Source organism: Theropithecus gelada, chromosome 2, assembly GCF_003255815.1.
Source record: "Theropithecus gelada isolate Dixy chromosome 2, Tgel_1.0, whole genome shotgun sequence".
In the NCBI taxonomy this organism is placed as follows: domain Eukaryota; kingdom Metazoa; phylum Chordata; class Mammalia; order Primates; family Cercopithecidae; genus Theropithecus; species Theropithecus gelada.
Genome location: NC_037669.1, coordinates 50154451 through 50167651, shown reverse-complemented (window position 1 = coordinate 50167651; position 13201 = coordinate 50154451). Strand labels below are relative to the sequence as shown.

At 45.1% G+C, this 13201-nt stretch overlaps 1 protein-coding gene across 3 annotated transcripts in view; it reads left to right on the top strand.

Annotated features, from left to right (window-relative positions):
- The first annotated feature begins 284 nt into the window (after positions 1 to 284).
- C2H3orf20 (chromosome 2 C3orf20 homolog) overlaps positions 285 to 13201 on the top strand; it is a 93280-nt gene continuing 80363 nt past the window's right edge. Inside the window, exons 1-4 of one of the 3 annotated variants that reach the window (XM_025376587.1) lie at positions 285 to 438; positions 8200 to 8256; positions 8898 to 9114; positions 10151 to 10291. In XM_025376587.1, coding sequence (XP_025232372.1) covers positions 8997 to 9114; positions 10151 to 10291 — 259 coding nt within the window. In that variant the 5' untranslated portion in view covers positions 285 to 438; positions 8200 to 8256; positions 8898 to 8996. Of the gene's footprint in view, positions 439 to 8094; positions 8257 to 8500; positions 9115 to 10150; positions 10292 to 13201 lie in introns of all 3 variants that reach the window. The other 2 variants (XM_025376586.1, XM_025376584.1) reach the window with 2 other exon arrangements.

The following is a 13201-nucleotide window of genomic DNA, read 5'->3' as shown; positions in this document are numbered from 1 at the left end:
TAAGCAAAATGCTTTAGATCAAAAATTGCCTGGAATTACTTTCATTGTAATCTCTCCTCCAGGCCTTTGTGTGTTTTGATAGAGTTCGTTTGAATTGGTTCAATAAATCATTTTGTTTGCTGCAGAATTCCCAAAGGAGAACATTCAGATCCATATACATGAGATTCCTGCTGCGTTTAGCCATACATTTACCAGACTTGTGGGGCCGTTTATTCCCTGTGAAAGCTCAAGTGCAGCCCTCAGGGAGGTTTTCAGCTGACCTTGTTGTGACATGCAGATGAGGTAGTTGAGTTTAGAATTTGGAACGGGGATGGGTACTGGTCTTCACAGTTAACACAACCTGGAGTTGCCCATGCCATACTGTGTCCTTTTAAGTCAGTAAATTGAGCTAAGTCGGTTATTTGGCAAGCAGTTCGTGTAAAAAACTACATGGCTAAGGTAAGTGATGATAATTGAAAGGAATTCATTGACCCACTGAAAAGATGAGAGTAGACGAAACTACCGCGGTCATCCTGCCTGCTCGCCCCGTTAGCTGGCTGGGTCAGGTGTTTTGCCCCGGTGGGCTGTGGACATTATCTTCATGTTTAAGGTGTGTGTACTGGGGGCAAGAGGCCAGGGATGGTGTGATTGGTGTAGGTCATTGTCTAGGAAAACTAGAAAATCCAAATGTTCAAAGGAAGTAAGGTGTTGTAGTGAAAACCTGTCATCTTGGCCTATTGATGTTTTGTTATGGTGTTTCTTAATAAATCCCAGGCTGCATCTATATAGTCACTCATACATAGTAAGTGAGCGTTTGTCCAGTGGTAGAAGTAGCCAGAAATATTGCATCTCTTCTGCCCTCAATTGAAACATCTTTCTCCACTGTATTTCTTTTGTTTTTGTTTTTATTTTATTTTTATTTTTTTTTCTGAGATGGAGTCTCACTCTGCTGCCCAGGCTGGAGTGCACTGGCACAATCTCAACTCACTGCAACCTCCTCTCCCCAGCTTCAAGCAATTCTCCTGCCTCAGCCTCCCAAGTAGTGGGATTACAGGCATGTATACCACCACATCCAGCTAACTTTTGTATTTTTAGTAGAAATGGGGTTTCACCCATGCTGGCCAGGCTGATCTCGAACTCCTGACCTCAGATGATCTGCCCGCCTCGTCCTCCCAAAGTGCTGGGATTACAGGTGTGAGCCACTATGCCCGGCCCTCCACTACATTTCTTTTTTTTTTTTTTTTTTTTTTTTTTGAGACGGAGTCTCGCTCTGCCGCCCAGGCTGGAGTGCAGTGGCCGGATCTCAGCTCACTGCAAGCTCCGCCTCCCGGGTTCACGCCATTCTCCTGCCTCAGCCTCCCCAGTAGCTGGGACTACAGGCGCCCGCCACCTCGCCCGGCTAGTTTTTTGTATTTTTTAGTAGAAACGGGGTTTCACCGTGTCAGCCAGGATGCTCTCGATCTCCTGACCTCGTGATCCGCCCGCCTCGGCCTCCCAAAGTGCTGGGATTACAGGCTTGTCCACTACATTTCTAATTGCTACATTCTCCCTAACTCAAAGCTCACATGCTTGGTAACAGTTTGGCCAGGTTTTAAGCATTTTCTCTGTTGTGTACTGCATTCCTTCCCCTCCACCTATCCCCGCCTTTTTTTTTTTTTTTGGTCATTATTCCCTGAGGTTGAACAGAGTGTCCACTTCCCCTCACCCCACCCCACACCACCCTCTCCACACACAGCCATAGTTGTTCACAGTTTTTGAAAACCAAAAAATACAAGAGTGGGCCCTGTTCCCAGTGCAGGTCTCCCAGGTTGCAAATAGTCTGGTAACTGTGCCACTGTCTTTGCTGGGAACCCAGGTTTTATTGTTTTTCCAAAAAGAATTACCTTTTCCTTAAAAAGAAAAGGCTTTGTATCTCTGTGTTCAACTTATGATCTGTACAGGTTTTCATGGAATGTGTAATCAGTGTATACACACCATTTGGTTCTTCTTTCTTTAACATTTCTAAAACCGAGCTTCCTAGTTATTTTTAGTTGTTGCCTAATAGTTCATCAGCTTAACGTACATCATTATTTCACTATAGGGAATGAAGTGGCTATAAGCATCTTTTAGTACGATTTAACAAACATAGGTCTTTATACAGATACCTTCCCCGACACTCCTCCCCCAGTTTTCTAACTGTCCCCTGGGGTGCCACTTTCATTAGCGGGATCACTGGGTCAAAGAGGTGGTCGATTTTATGTTTCTTGATGGGTCTTGTCAGGAGACCCATCACAGTAAGGGCCCTTTGATACCACAGTGAATCTCCTTGTGAATCCACTCCAGGATGGCTACCATGAGATTCCAGTGTCACATTAAACCTTCGCTTTGCATGAAGTTAAGCTCAACCTTATGTGCAGTGGCCCCGACCCTGCTCACCCTAAGATCCATTTCTCTCTAGCCGAGCCCTTCTTTCCTTCTCTCTGCCAAGAGAATTCAAGCATCTGTCCAGAATGCTGTTTTATATGCTTAACAGTACAGAGAACAGCATCTATTCATTTTCCTAGGCCCACCTCCATTTGTTTTATGCATCTAATGAGGGCTGATTCTCAGACCTGTCCTAGCCTAAAGCCATGCCTGCTCACAAATTGCAGTCACGCGCTGACATCTGGACTCGCTGCCCTTATCAGAAGTATTTCTGATTAAAATCAGAGAGCCAGAAACTAGAGAAAATAGCAAAGAACGCCACGACCAGATAACCTGAGGAGGCTTAGTTTGATTTTCTTAAGTATACAGCTGTGTATGCTTTGACCGAAGAAAGTGTTCTGGATCAGTGCCCATAAAGGGGTGGCGGTATGCCATCTCTCTGCTTTTAAATCTATGCCCATTTCCCTTCAGCTGCCTTCTGATTGAGTACCCTTGATTTTCCTGAAGCTCATTCAGAACTTCCCTTTTCCTCCTTGTCCTGCTTTTGCGCCACCATGTACCCCTGGCAGTTTGCTGGGTCTGTGTCTTTTTATACCCTTCCAGGTACTCCTAGGACTGGAAATCCGTTTTTTTGGTTTTTTTTTTTTGTTTTTTTTTGTTTTTTTGAGATGGGGTTTCGTTCCCGTTGCCCAGGCTGGAGTACAATGGCACGATCTCGACTCACTGCAACCTCTGCCTCCCGGGTTCAGGCAGTTCTCCCGCCTCAGCCTCCTGAGTAGCTGAGATTACAGGTGCACACCAGCACACCCAGCTACATTTTGTATTTTTACTGGAGACAGGGTTTCACCTCTGTTGGCCAGGCTGATCTTGAACTCCTGACCTTAGGTGATCTGCCCACCTTGGCCTCCCAAAGTGCTGAGATTACAGGAGTGAGCCACCATGCCTGGCCTGAACTTCCTTTTTGATCGTAGGCAGAAGTAAGTGTGCTGTGGGTGCAGCTCACGTCCTTGGCTAACACCTAGCAGCAGCTGTCCATCTCGCACTCACCCCACCGTACTTCCCTCCATGCTGCCAGCAGCGGAAGGAGCAGTCTACAATGCAGATGCCTCCTTTGTTTGCCAACTTCAGTAGTTTCCCATCAGCTACAAGATCAAGCTCAGGCTCCTCTCACCTGGTCCTACCCTCCTCACCTCTACACTACCCTGTAGCAGCCTCCAGTTCCTTGCTGTTCCCCAAACTTGTCAGGGCCGTTTGGAGCCTTCAGCCCATACAAGAGCTGTGCCCATCACCTGGAATACAACCTTTGACCACTTCAAATAATGACCTTTTTTCTACTTAACATTTACTGATCACTCAACTCTGTGCTGTGTGTGTGCTGGCCCTTCACACACACCACCTCCCTAATCCTCACAGTCCTTGAAGGTGGGGACTAGTGTCACATGTGGCCATTGGGAACATCACACAGATCAAAGGCTGGGTTCAAGGTCACATCGCCTGAACACACATTCATGTGACGTGAGAACCTTAACTCTAGGCCTTCCAGTGACACTTCCTTCTCTGAGTTTCCATTCCGCCTTGCAGAGAGCACTCTGACTTACTGTAGCCTTCTGTGTGTGTGTCTCCCCTCTCTACTGTGAGCCCTCAAGAGGAGGGCCCATGCCTTCCCCATCCCTGTCCCAGAAGCTGACTGGAAACAGCGGAGACCTGCAGCATATTGTTGACTGAAGAAGGTGCTGCGTCCATGGTCATCCCTCATATCTTTTATAAATTTCTTATACATTTTATTTCTTTGTGGGAATTGCATCTTGAAGCTTTGTTTATAGCCATCTGCATGGGTCCCTTAGGCTATGTGGCTGACTTTAATACCACAGATATTTTTCCGTTTCTGGCATGTAGCAGCGCTGGGCTGAGCATGGTAGAGACTATAAAAGAGAAGACGTGGCCCCTGCCCTCCAACTGCAGAGATGATACCATATGGGACACAATTAGCCATTAAAGACAATACATTTCAGTATTTGCATGGAGTATTTGATTATATAGCCGATGCAAATTCTTGGGAATGATATACAAGGCCCTGCAAGATCTGATTCTAGACCACTTTCCAAATTTCATCTGCTACTCTCCCACAGATCCCCCCACACCCCAGCCATACCGAGGTACATGCAGTCTTTGGAGCCCACCATGCTTCCAATGTCACCATCTCTTGGTAGGTGCTGTTCCTTCTTCCTAGAATGCCTGTCTTCTTCCTATCTGCCTGGCAACTTCTTACTCATCTTTTAGAACACCGTCTAGTGCCAATTCTTTCCTTTTTTTTTTTTTTGTTTTGTTTTGTTTTCATGGCCTTTGTACATTTTTCTGTAGTGTGACCCTTATCACATAAGTCGATTTTGTAAGTCAGCCCTGCCTGGTAGCTGCTGAGCTACTTGAGGTCAAGATCCAGGTCTCAGTGATGGAAAAATGAATGACAAAATAGAAACTGGATAAATGGAAAAGGAAGGAAGGAGTGATGATCTAACATGGCTGGGGGTCAGTCGGGAATCACTTTCAATGGCCAGAATAGAGAGCTGAATAAAGTGGCTTAAAGGCATTAGAGGTTCATTTGCATGTGGGAAAAGCTTGGAGGTGGATGGTTAAGTGCTGGCATGGGTGCCACAATGTCATCAGGAGCCCAGGTTCTGCCACACAACTTGGCCATTTTTAATGCGAGGTTTCCCTCTTCAGGGTAACCTTGTGGCTCAAAACGGTTGCTGGAGCTGCAGTCATCTTATCCATTTCAGGCAAGAAGGACTAGAGAGGTCAGCTCGTAAAAAAAAAAAAAAAAAAAAAAAATGTTCTTTCCCTGAAGGCAGCCTCCTTCAAACAGATTTCTCAGGGTCCTTTACCCAGGAGCTTCATCTGTATCTCAGGTCAGGATGTAGTCACATGGTCACCTCTAGCTGAGTTTTGAAGAGATGTAAATACACGGAATAAACGTAGGTTATCTCCACATTTAATTTAAAATGACACTGCTTTTTAAAACAGATTTTAGATCTGAATACACATTTCTCAGAAAAAGATATAAAATGGCCGATAAGCATATGAAAAGATGCTTAGGGAAATACAAATTAGTCATTAGGGAAATAGAAATCAGAACCACAATGAGACATAATTTCACATCTACGAAGATAGCACTGGAGTCAAAAAGACATAATAACAAGTGCTGGCAAAGAGAAATTGAATTCTTTTTTTTTTTTTTTTTTTTGAGATGGAGTCTCACTGTGTTGCCCAGGCTGGGGTACAGTGGCGGGATCTCAGCTCACTGCAAGCTTCGCCTCCCAGGTTTACGCCATTCTCCTGCCTCAGCCTCCTGAGTAGCTGGGACTACAGGCACCCACCACCTCGCCGGGCTAGTTTTTTGTATTTTTTAGTAGAGACGGGGTTTCACCGTGTTAACCAGGATGGTCTTGATCTCCTGACCTTGTAATGAGCCCATCTCGGCCTCCCAAAGTGCTGGGATTACAGGCTTGAGCCACCGCGCCCGGCCCGAGAAATTGAATTCTTATAAAGCCACTGGTGGGACTGTGAAATGATGCAGCAGTCTGGCAGGCCCTCACAAAATTAAATACTGACTTACCCTATGACCCAGCAATCCCACTTTTAGGTATACATATGCAAGAGAATGAAAACATACACCCACACAAAAGCTTATGTATGCATATTCATAGCACTATTCATAAAAGGCAAAAAATAAAAATAACCAAAATGCCCATTAACAAATGAGTAGATCAACAAATTGTGGTATATCCATACAGTGGACTATTATTCTGCCATTAAAAGGATTGAAGTACTGATACATGCTATATAACATGGATGAATTTCAAAAACATTACAGCAAGTGAAAGAAGACAGTCACAAAAAACCAGAGTCGATGATCCTATTCTTATGAAATGTCCAGAACAGGCAAATCCATAGAGACAGAAACTAGATGAATGGTTGCCTGAGGGTGAGGGGAAACGGAGTGACTGATGATGGGTTTTGTGTGGGGGCAATAAAATGTTCTAAAATTAGATAGTAATGGTTGTACAACTCTGAATATACTAAAAACCATTGTACACACGTTTAAAAGGGTGGATTGTATGTGAATTCTATCTGAATAAAGCTGTTCGAAAATTCAGCTTTTATCTGTAAGATATATCTTCAAAATTAACCTCCAAAAACAAAGAAACTGGTGGCAGGAGGCAGGGGGGACAAATTTCCCAAACCAGTTGATATTTCAAGATTTGTATTAGTTATCTCCTCCTTCTCATTTGAGTCCTGACTTTAAAAAAAGAAAAACTCTGCCCTGCACTGTCAGGGTCGGATCCCTCTGGCTGGTTGCCCAGATGACTGGAATTCTGAGTGGTTTCTTTGTCCTGTGGACTTATAATTTCAAAAACAAAGCCTCTTTTTCCCAGTCTGCAAAGCTGAGGAATGGAGATGTCAGGGGGTCAACAAATAGGCGTAGGAAGCCACTGTATCTGCAAAACAGCAGCATGCTAGAAGGGTTTGCTCTTTGGGGCTCATGTTCCTTGGAGATTTTGTTACTGATAGATGGACAGAGGCAGGTCAGAGACCATGAAAAAGTAATGTGGTGTTTGGAAAGGCCTCCATGCCAGGAGTCTGCAGATGGTGACTCCTGACCAAGAGCTCTGATTCCTCAGAAAAACAAGAAAGATGATAGCCTTCTCACCACTGGGTTGACACACAAGTTCATGGCCCTGAGCCTATCCTGTAAACACGGAAGGTGGGCACCAGGCAGGCTGTCCTGGAATGGCGAACTTGGGGTGGCTCCGGGGGGGACAGAGTTTGAAAAGGGAAAGGGAGCATTGTCTAGTGGAAAAGAAGACATAGGTGTGTCGGCTGGAGTGGTTGTCAGGATAAAAAGTGGTCGAAGAGATGGTTGGACAGCTGCACTCACTGACAAGTGTGGTCAGAAGCCTTGGGCCAGCAGCCCTTCGTGGTAAGTGGGCTGGTTAGGGTCGTTGGAGTTGGACAACAGGAACAACTCACTAACTCTGCATCAAGGTGCTAAAGATGGCCATCAGCAAAGGGGACAGACCTCCCCACCCCTCCTCCTCTAAGTCTCCCTCAGGTTGACCTTTGCTATGTGCTCTGGATTCTTGAGTCTTTCACAAAGGCTCACACGCTCATAAAGTCCCTTGGGAATTATAAGAAACAAATCATTTTTGCGTAGCATAAGATGTGACTAGTTTTAATTTGATATATTACTAAAGACTGCTGTCAGGTTCATTTTGATCAGAAAAATGAAACTTTCGGTATCTGGTTACAAAACTCTGCCAGTGTATTTACAGGTTTTTCTAGCTTTTTTTTTTTTTTGCTCATTAAATTGTTCTTTATGCTTCCTCTCTTCAACCAGTGGTCTATTTTTCATATAAGTTAAGAAGGTAAAAATAAAACACAATGTAGAAATATGTCAGGGTAAACACTACTGTAGTATTAAAGTGGAAAAATATTTATTATAGTCCATTGATTTTCAGGCACGTATTTTCCAACTTGAACATCTCTGAAATTATGGTATGTCTTACAATCAATGGCAGATTACATTCATTTTTTTCTTATAAGATGGTGCATCCTTTGATCATGAATGTCTTGGATTTGATGAAATCTGGCAAATGATATTAGTGATTGAGCTTAGAAAATGCATTGTTCTCATTCTTTCCTGTCTGCCCTCAGATGTACGTGTTGGATAATTCCAAGCCTAACTTGGCATTGCAACCAGGAGCTTCTGCATCCCTCGCTTCCAAAGAGAACCAGTGAAACATCTTTTTGTTCTTGCAGGTTCTTATTGATTGACCACAAGCAGATCTTCCACCCTCGGATCTCTAACTACAAAAGGTGCAATGGGACCTTTCTCTCTTCCCCAGCCTTTCCATTCCTCCAGCCCCCCAGGGTCCTATACCCAGTTTGTGTGACTGTCCTTGAAGCTTTCCTGGAACCATACTTATCACCAGACCCTTCCCAAAGTGACTCATTAACATTGGTCTCTCTGATGGTGTCTCTGGGTAGGTAAGGGAGGGGGACATCCTCTTGCCCTACTATGGGGAGAGTGACTAACTCTTTTCTTGTCCTTTCTGGATAGGAACCACTGGCTCAATGACCTGTAAGGGTCATTTCAGCACATCCATTCTGTCCATCTCCAAGCCTTCACCATAGGGAAGAACTTTTGCTCTCAGTCACCTCTCAGAGAGCTCTCTTTATAGCTGAAGGTCCCTCTCATGAGTTACATCAAGAGTAACCTAGAATTATACCAGCAGTACACAGCCATGGCCCCCAAGCTACTGGCCCGCATCTCCAAACTCCTCATGATCTGCCAGAATGCAGGCATTTCTATACCAAAGGGCATCAGAAACATCTTTGAGTTCACTTGGGAAGAGCTCATCAGTGACCCTTCAGTGCCTACCCCGTCCGACATCTTGGGCCTGGAGGTCAGCTTTGGAGCCCCCCTGGTGGTGCTCATGGAACCCACCTTTGTGCAGGTCCCCACACTGAAGAAGCCACTACCTCCACCACCACCAGCACCACCATATCCAGTGCTGCTGGCAACCACTGCCAAGCGCTCCACCCTCACTCCCACCATGGCCCATCAGGCGCGCGCCCAGCAGGAGACCCTGAACAGGTTTCAGCAGCAGTCCATCCACCTGCTGACGGAGCTCCTCAAACTGAAGATGAAGGCCATGGTGGAGTCTATGTCGGGTAAGGCCCAGATGTTTGTGTATGTGCCCACCACACCCACTACAGACAGTCTCAGAGGCACGTGCTGGAACAGGTGGCAACCGTGGGTATGCTGTAGGAATTGGATGCCTTCCCTCTGCAGCTCCTGGAATCATCCTCTCACTCCTCCCTGTTCTCCCATTTTTCCTGCCATTGCCCCACCTTTGCAGAGTCCAGATTTGAAGGTTAGCAATAGGAATGGTGTGAGGTCAGAGGCACTGAGGAGTAGTATTTGTGAGAATGATGCTGAGGTGGGGAGACAGCACCCATGTCTGGGTGGCATGTGAAGTTTTCAAATCAGGAGGGCCGATTGGGAAGTAGCCAGACAGAGCCCAGTAGAGCCAGAATGAGGGGGAGTCATAAGAATCAGGGTCCCAGGCCAGACGTGGTGGCTCACCCCTGTAATCTCAGCACTTTGGGAACCCGAGGCAGGAGGATCACAAGGTCAGGAGTTCGAGACCAGCCCAGCCAATATGGTGACACCCTGACTCTACTAAAAATATAAAAATTAGCTAGGCGTGGTGGTGCACACCTGTAATCCCAGCTGCTCGGGAGGCCGAGGCAGGAGAATTGCTTAAACCCAGGAGGCCGAGGTTGCAGTGAGCCGGGATCATGCCACTGCACGCCAGCCTGGGCAATAGAGTGAGACTCCATTTCAAAAAAAAAAAAAAAGAACCAGCGTCCTTCCAAAGTGAGGGTGCCATCCCAGGATCAAGGCCAGGACCTAGAGCAGCACCAGTGATCAAGACTTCTGGATGCTGCGTCATTTCAGAAACCAATAGCGTTGGTACCCAGGCCTATGGGTAGGAAGAGAGACAGGCAGAGGGAGGAGAGCAAAGCAACACCTGAAAGGTCCTGAGAGCTTGAGAGCCTTTCGCAGTAGCCCCCTCACCCCTGCATACCCTAGGAATAGTGCTCTACTCTACCCTTCTTTCCTGGGCCATCTACAGAGGTCCTTTACTGGAAGCATTAGCCCCATGCTAGGAGGGACATGTGTTGCTTTCTCTCATTGCTTTAGTGGGTGCCAACCCCTTGGACATCACCAGGCGCTTTGTGGAGGCCAGCCAGCTCCTCCACCTCAATGCCAAGGAGATGGCCTTCAACTGCCTGATCGGCACAGCTGGGAGAAGTGGCTACAGCAGCGGACAGTTGTGGAAAGGTGGGTACTTGAGCTTCAGCCCTTAGGTGGGAAGTGCAAACAATATCAGCAGGAATGCAATGGAAAGGCAAAACCCCCAGTTTGAAGGTTTGACATTTCTAAGAATTGAGGTGGATGTGGAGCAACAGGTTTCAAATGCTACAGGTGAGTGGATGAATTGGTGCAATTCCCGTGGAGAGTGGTTTGGTGGTATCTGCTGAGTGGGCGATGGCTACACCTCACAACCCAGCAGCTCCTCTTAGAGGTTGTTCCCTAGAGCTGTGCTCTCAAGCTATGTGCAGTGAAAGACTCATGTTTAAAATGTCCAATCTGTTGTAGACCGACCCTTTTAAACATACGATAAATGTCACAGCAGTGTCAAGTTGCTGCACAGGCCTCTCAGTGCTCACCTTCAGTTTTTGTGCTCACCTGGTCATGGCCTGTATGGGTCAGTGGCAGTCCACAGGCTGCACTTGAGTCATACAGCCCGAGGGAAGCTCACACACATATTCAAGAAGTCATACAAGAATGTTTATTGCAGGCAGGCATGGTGGCTTATGCCTGTAATCCCAGCACTTTGGGAGGCCAAGGCAGTAGGATCCCTTGACTCCAGGAGTTCAAGACCAGCTTGGGCAACATAGTGAGACTCTGTCTTTAAATTAAAAATAAAAAATAAATGTTTATTGCAGAATTCTTTGGAATGGCAAAAATTAATCCGAATGTTTATGAACAAGAGAAAAAGATATAAATTAAGGTCCATTTAGACAGTGGGACATAATGAATCAGGAAAATGAGTGAGGCACTAAAGCATAGATATTCACAGAGAGAAATCTCCAATGATAGTATTAAGGAAAAAAAGAGGAAGCTATGGGATGATATTATTTTTCAAAGTTTAAAAGCATGTAAAGTAGTAATATATCGTAGGTATATTACACAAAGCACAAGTATAAAAACATGAAGGGGGAAATTTGAGGAAGTGATCTCTGGGGAGAGAGAAGGGGAACAGGATCTGGAAGACAGCAAGCAATTGAGTCTGTAATGTTCTTTTTGTTGCTTTTTTCTCACCCAGTGAACTGTGTCTCTCTGTCTCTCTCTTTCTCTGTGTGTGTGTGTGTGTGCGCGTGTGTGTGTGTGTGTTGAGAACACAAAATGTACTTCCCAAGCAAATTTTGAGTGTGCAATACAGTGATATTAACTGCAGTCACCATGCTGTATATTAGTTCTCCAGAACTCATTCCTCTTATAAGTGAAAGTTGGTACCCTTTGACTAATATCTTCCCACTCCCCGGCTGCCACCCTCCAGTCCTGTGAACCACCATTCACTCTCTGCTTCTATGAGTTTGAGTTTGACTTTATTAGATTCCTCATATACGTGAGGTCATACAGGATTTGTCTTTTTTTTTTTTCGGCTTTTCTTTTTTTCATTCAGCATATAATATATTCTAGGTTCACTCATGTTGTAGCAAATGGCAGGATTAACTTTTTTTTTTTTTTTTTGAGACGGAGTCTTGCTCTGTCGCCAGGCTGGAGTGCAGTGGCACGATCTTGGCTCACTGCAGCCTCTACCTCCCAGGTTCAAGCGATTCTCCTGCCTCAGCCTCCTGAGTAGCTGGGACTACAGGCATGCGCCACCACACCCAGCTAATTTTTGTATTTTTAGTAGAGACAGGGTTTCACCATGTTGGCCAGGATGGTCTCGATCTCTTGACCTCATGATCTGTCTGCCTTGGCCTCCCAAAGTGCTGGGATTACAGGCATGAGCCACCATGCCCAGCCCAGGATTTCCTTTTTTAATAGCTGAATCCTATTCATGTGTGTGTGTGTGTGTGTGTGTCTGTGTGTGTGACATTTTCTTTATCCATTTATCCTTTGATGGACACTTAGGTTGTTTCCATATCTTGGCTATTGTGAATAATACTGTAATGAGTATAGGAGTGCAGATATCGCTTTGAAATACTGATTTCTTTTATTTGGATAAATACCCAGAAGTTAATTGCTGGATCATATGGTAGTTCCATTTTTAAATTTCGGAGGAACTCCATACTGTTTTCCATGACAGCAGCACCAGTCTCCATTCCCACCAGCTGCGTACAAGGGTTACCTTTTCTCCACACTCTTGCCAGCACTTGTTAGTTTTTGTCATTTTGGTAATAGCCATTCTAAAAGATGTAACGTGGTATCTCATTGTGGTCTTGATTTGCATTTTTCTGATGATTACTGACATTGAGCATTTTTTTCATATAACTATTGGCCATTTGTGTCTCTTCTTTTGAGAAATGTCTATTTGAGTCCTTAATGCATTTTTAAATGAAGTTATTTGGTTTTTGCTCTGCAATGTTTTATGTCTTAAGCTTGGTGAATACACAGGTGTTCATTTTGAATGCCTAAAAGTACTCACTGATGTGAGGTTTTATAGGAAGCATAAAAAAATTCTATCTCCCAACAATTTGCCCTTACCTGTAGAGTCAGTCCCCATTTAGCCTCTCTCCCTGTCCACTGAGTCAGTGTCTTTGTCAGGCTTCCTTGATGGTCAGAGATTAAACATCTGGTAATACACACATACAGTGCAAATAAATTACATAGAAAAATTGCAGATCTTGGGGGAAAAAAGGTAAGATTTCATGAAGTCAATGAAAGTGATGCTGGAGAGCTGCAGAATGCCCCTCCAATGCCCCTGATGCCTGATGGGGCGAAGCAGCACTAGCCGCCTGCCACAGAAGGGAAAACTGAATACAGGACCATGACTCCAGAAAAAATAAAGAGCAGTAAAGATCTTCAATAATTTTGCAAAAGGAAAAGATGAAGGGCCTTATGTTTTATTGCCGTGATACAATCATTCAGGAAGAAAGAAACCCTACTGCCTCAAAACACCCAGCAGTCATTTTTACTTGCTTTGTAAGACTTAATGTGTTCTTAGAGTACCAACTAATT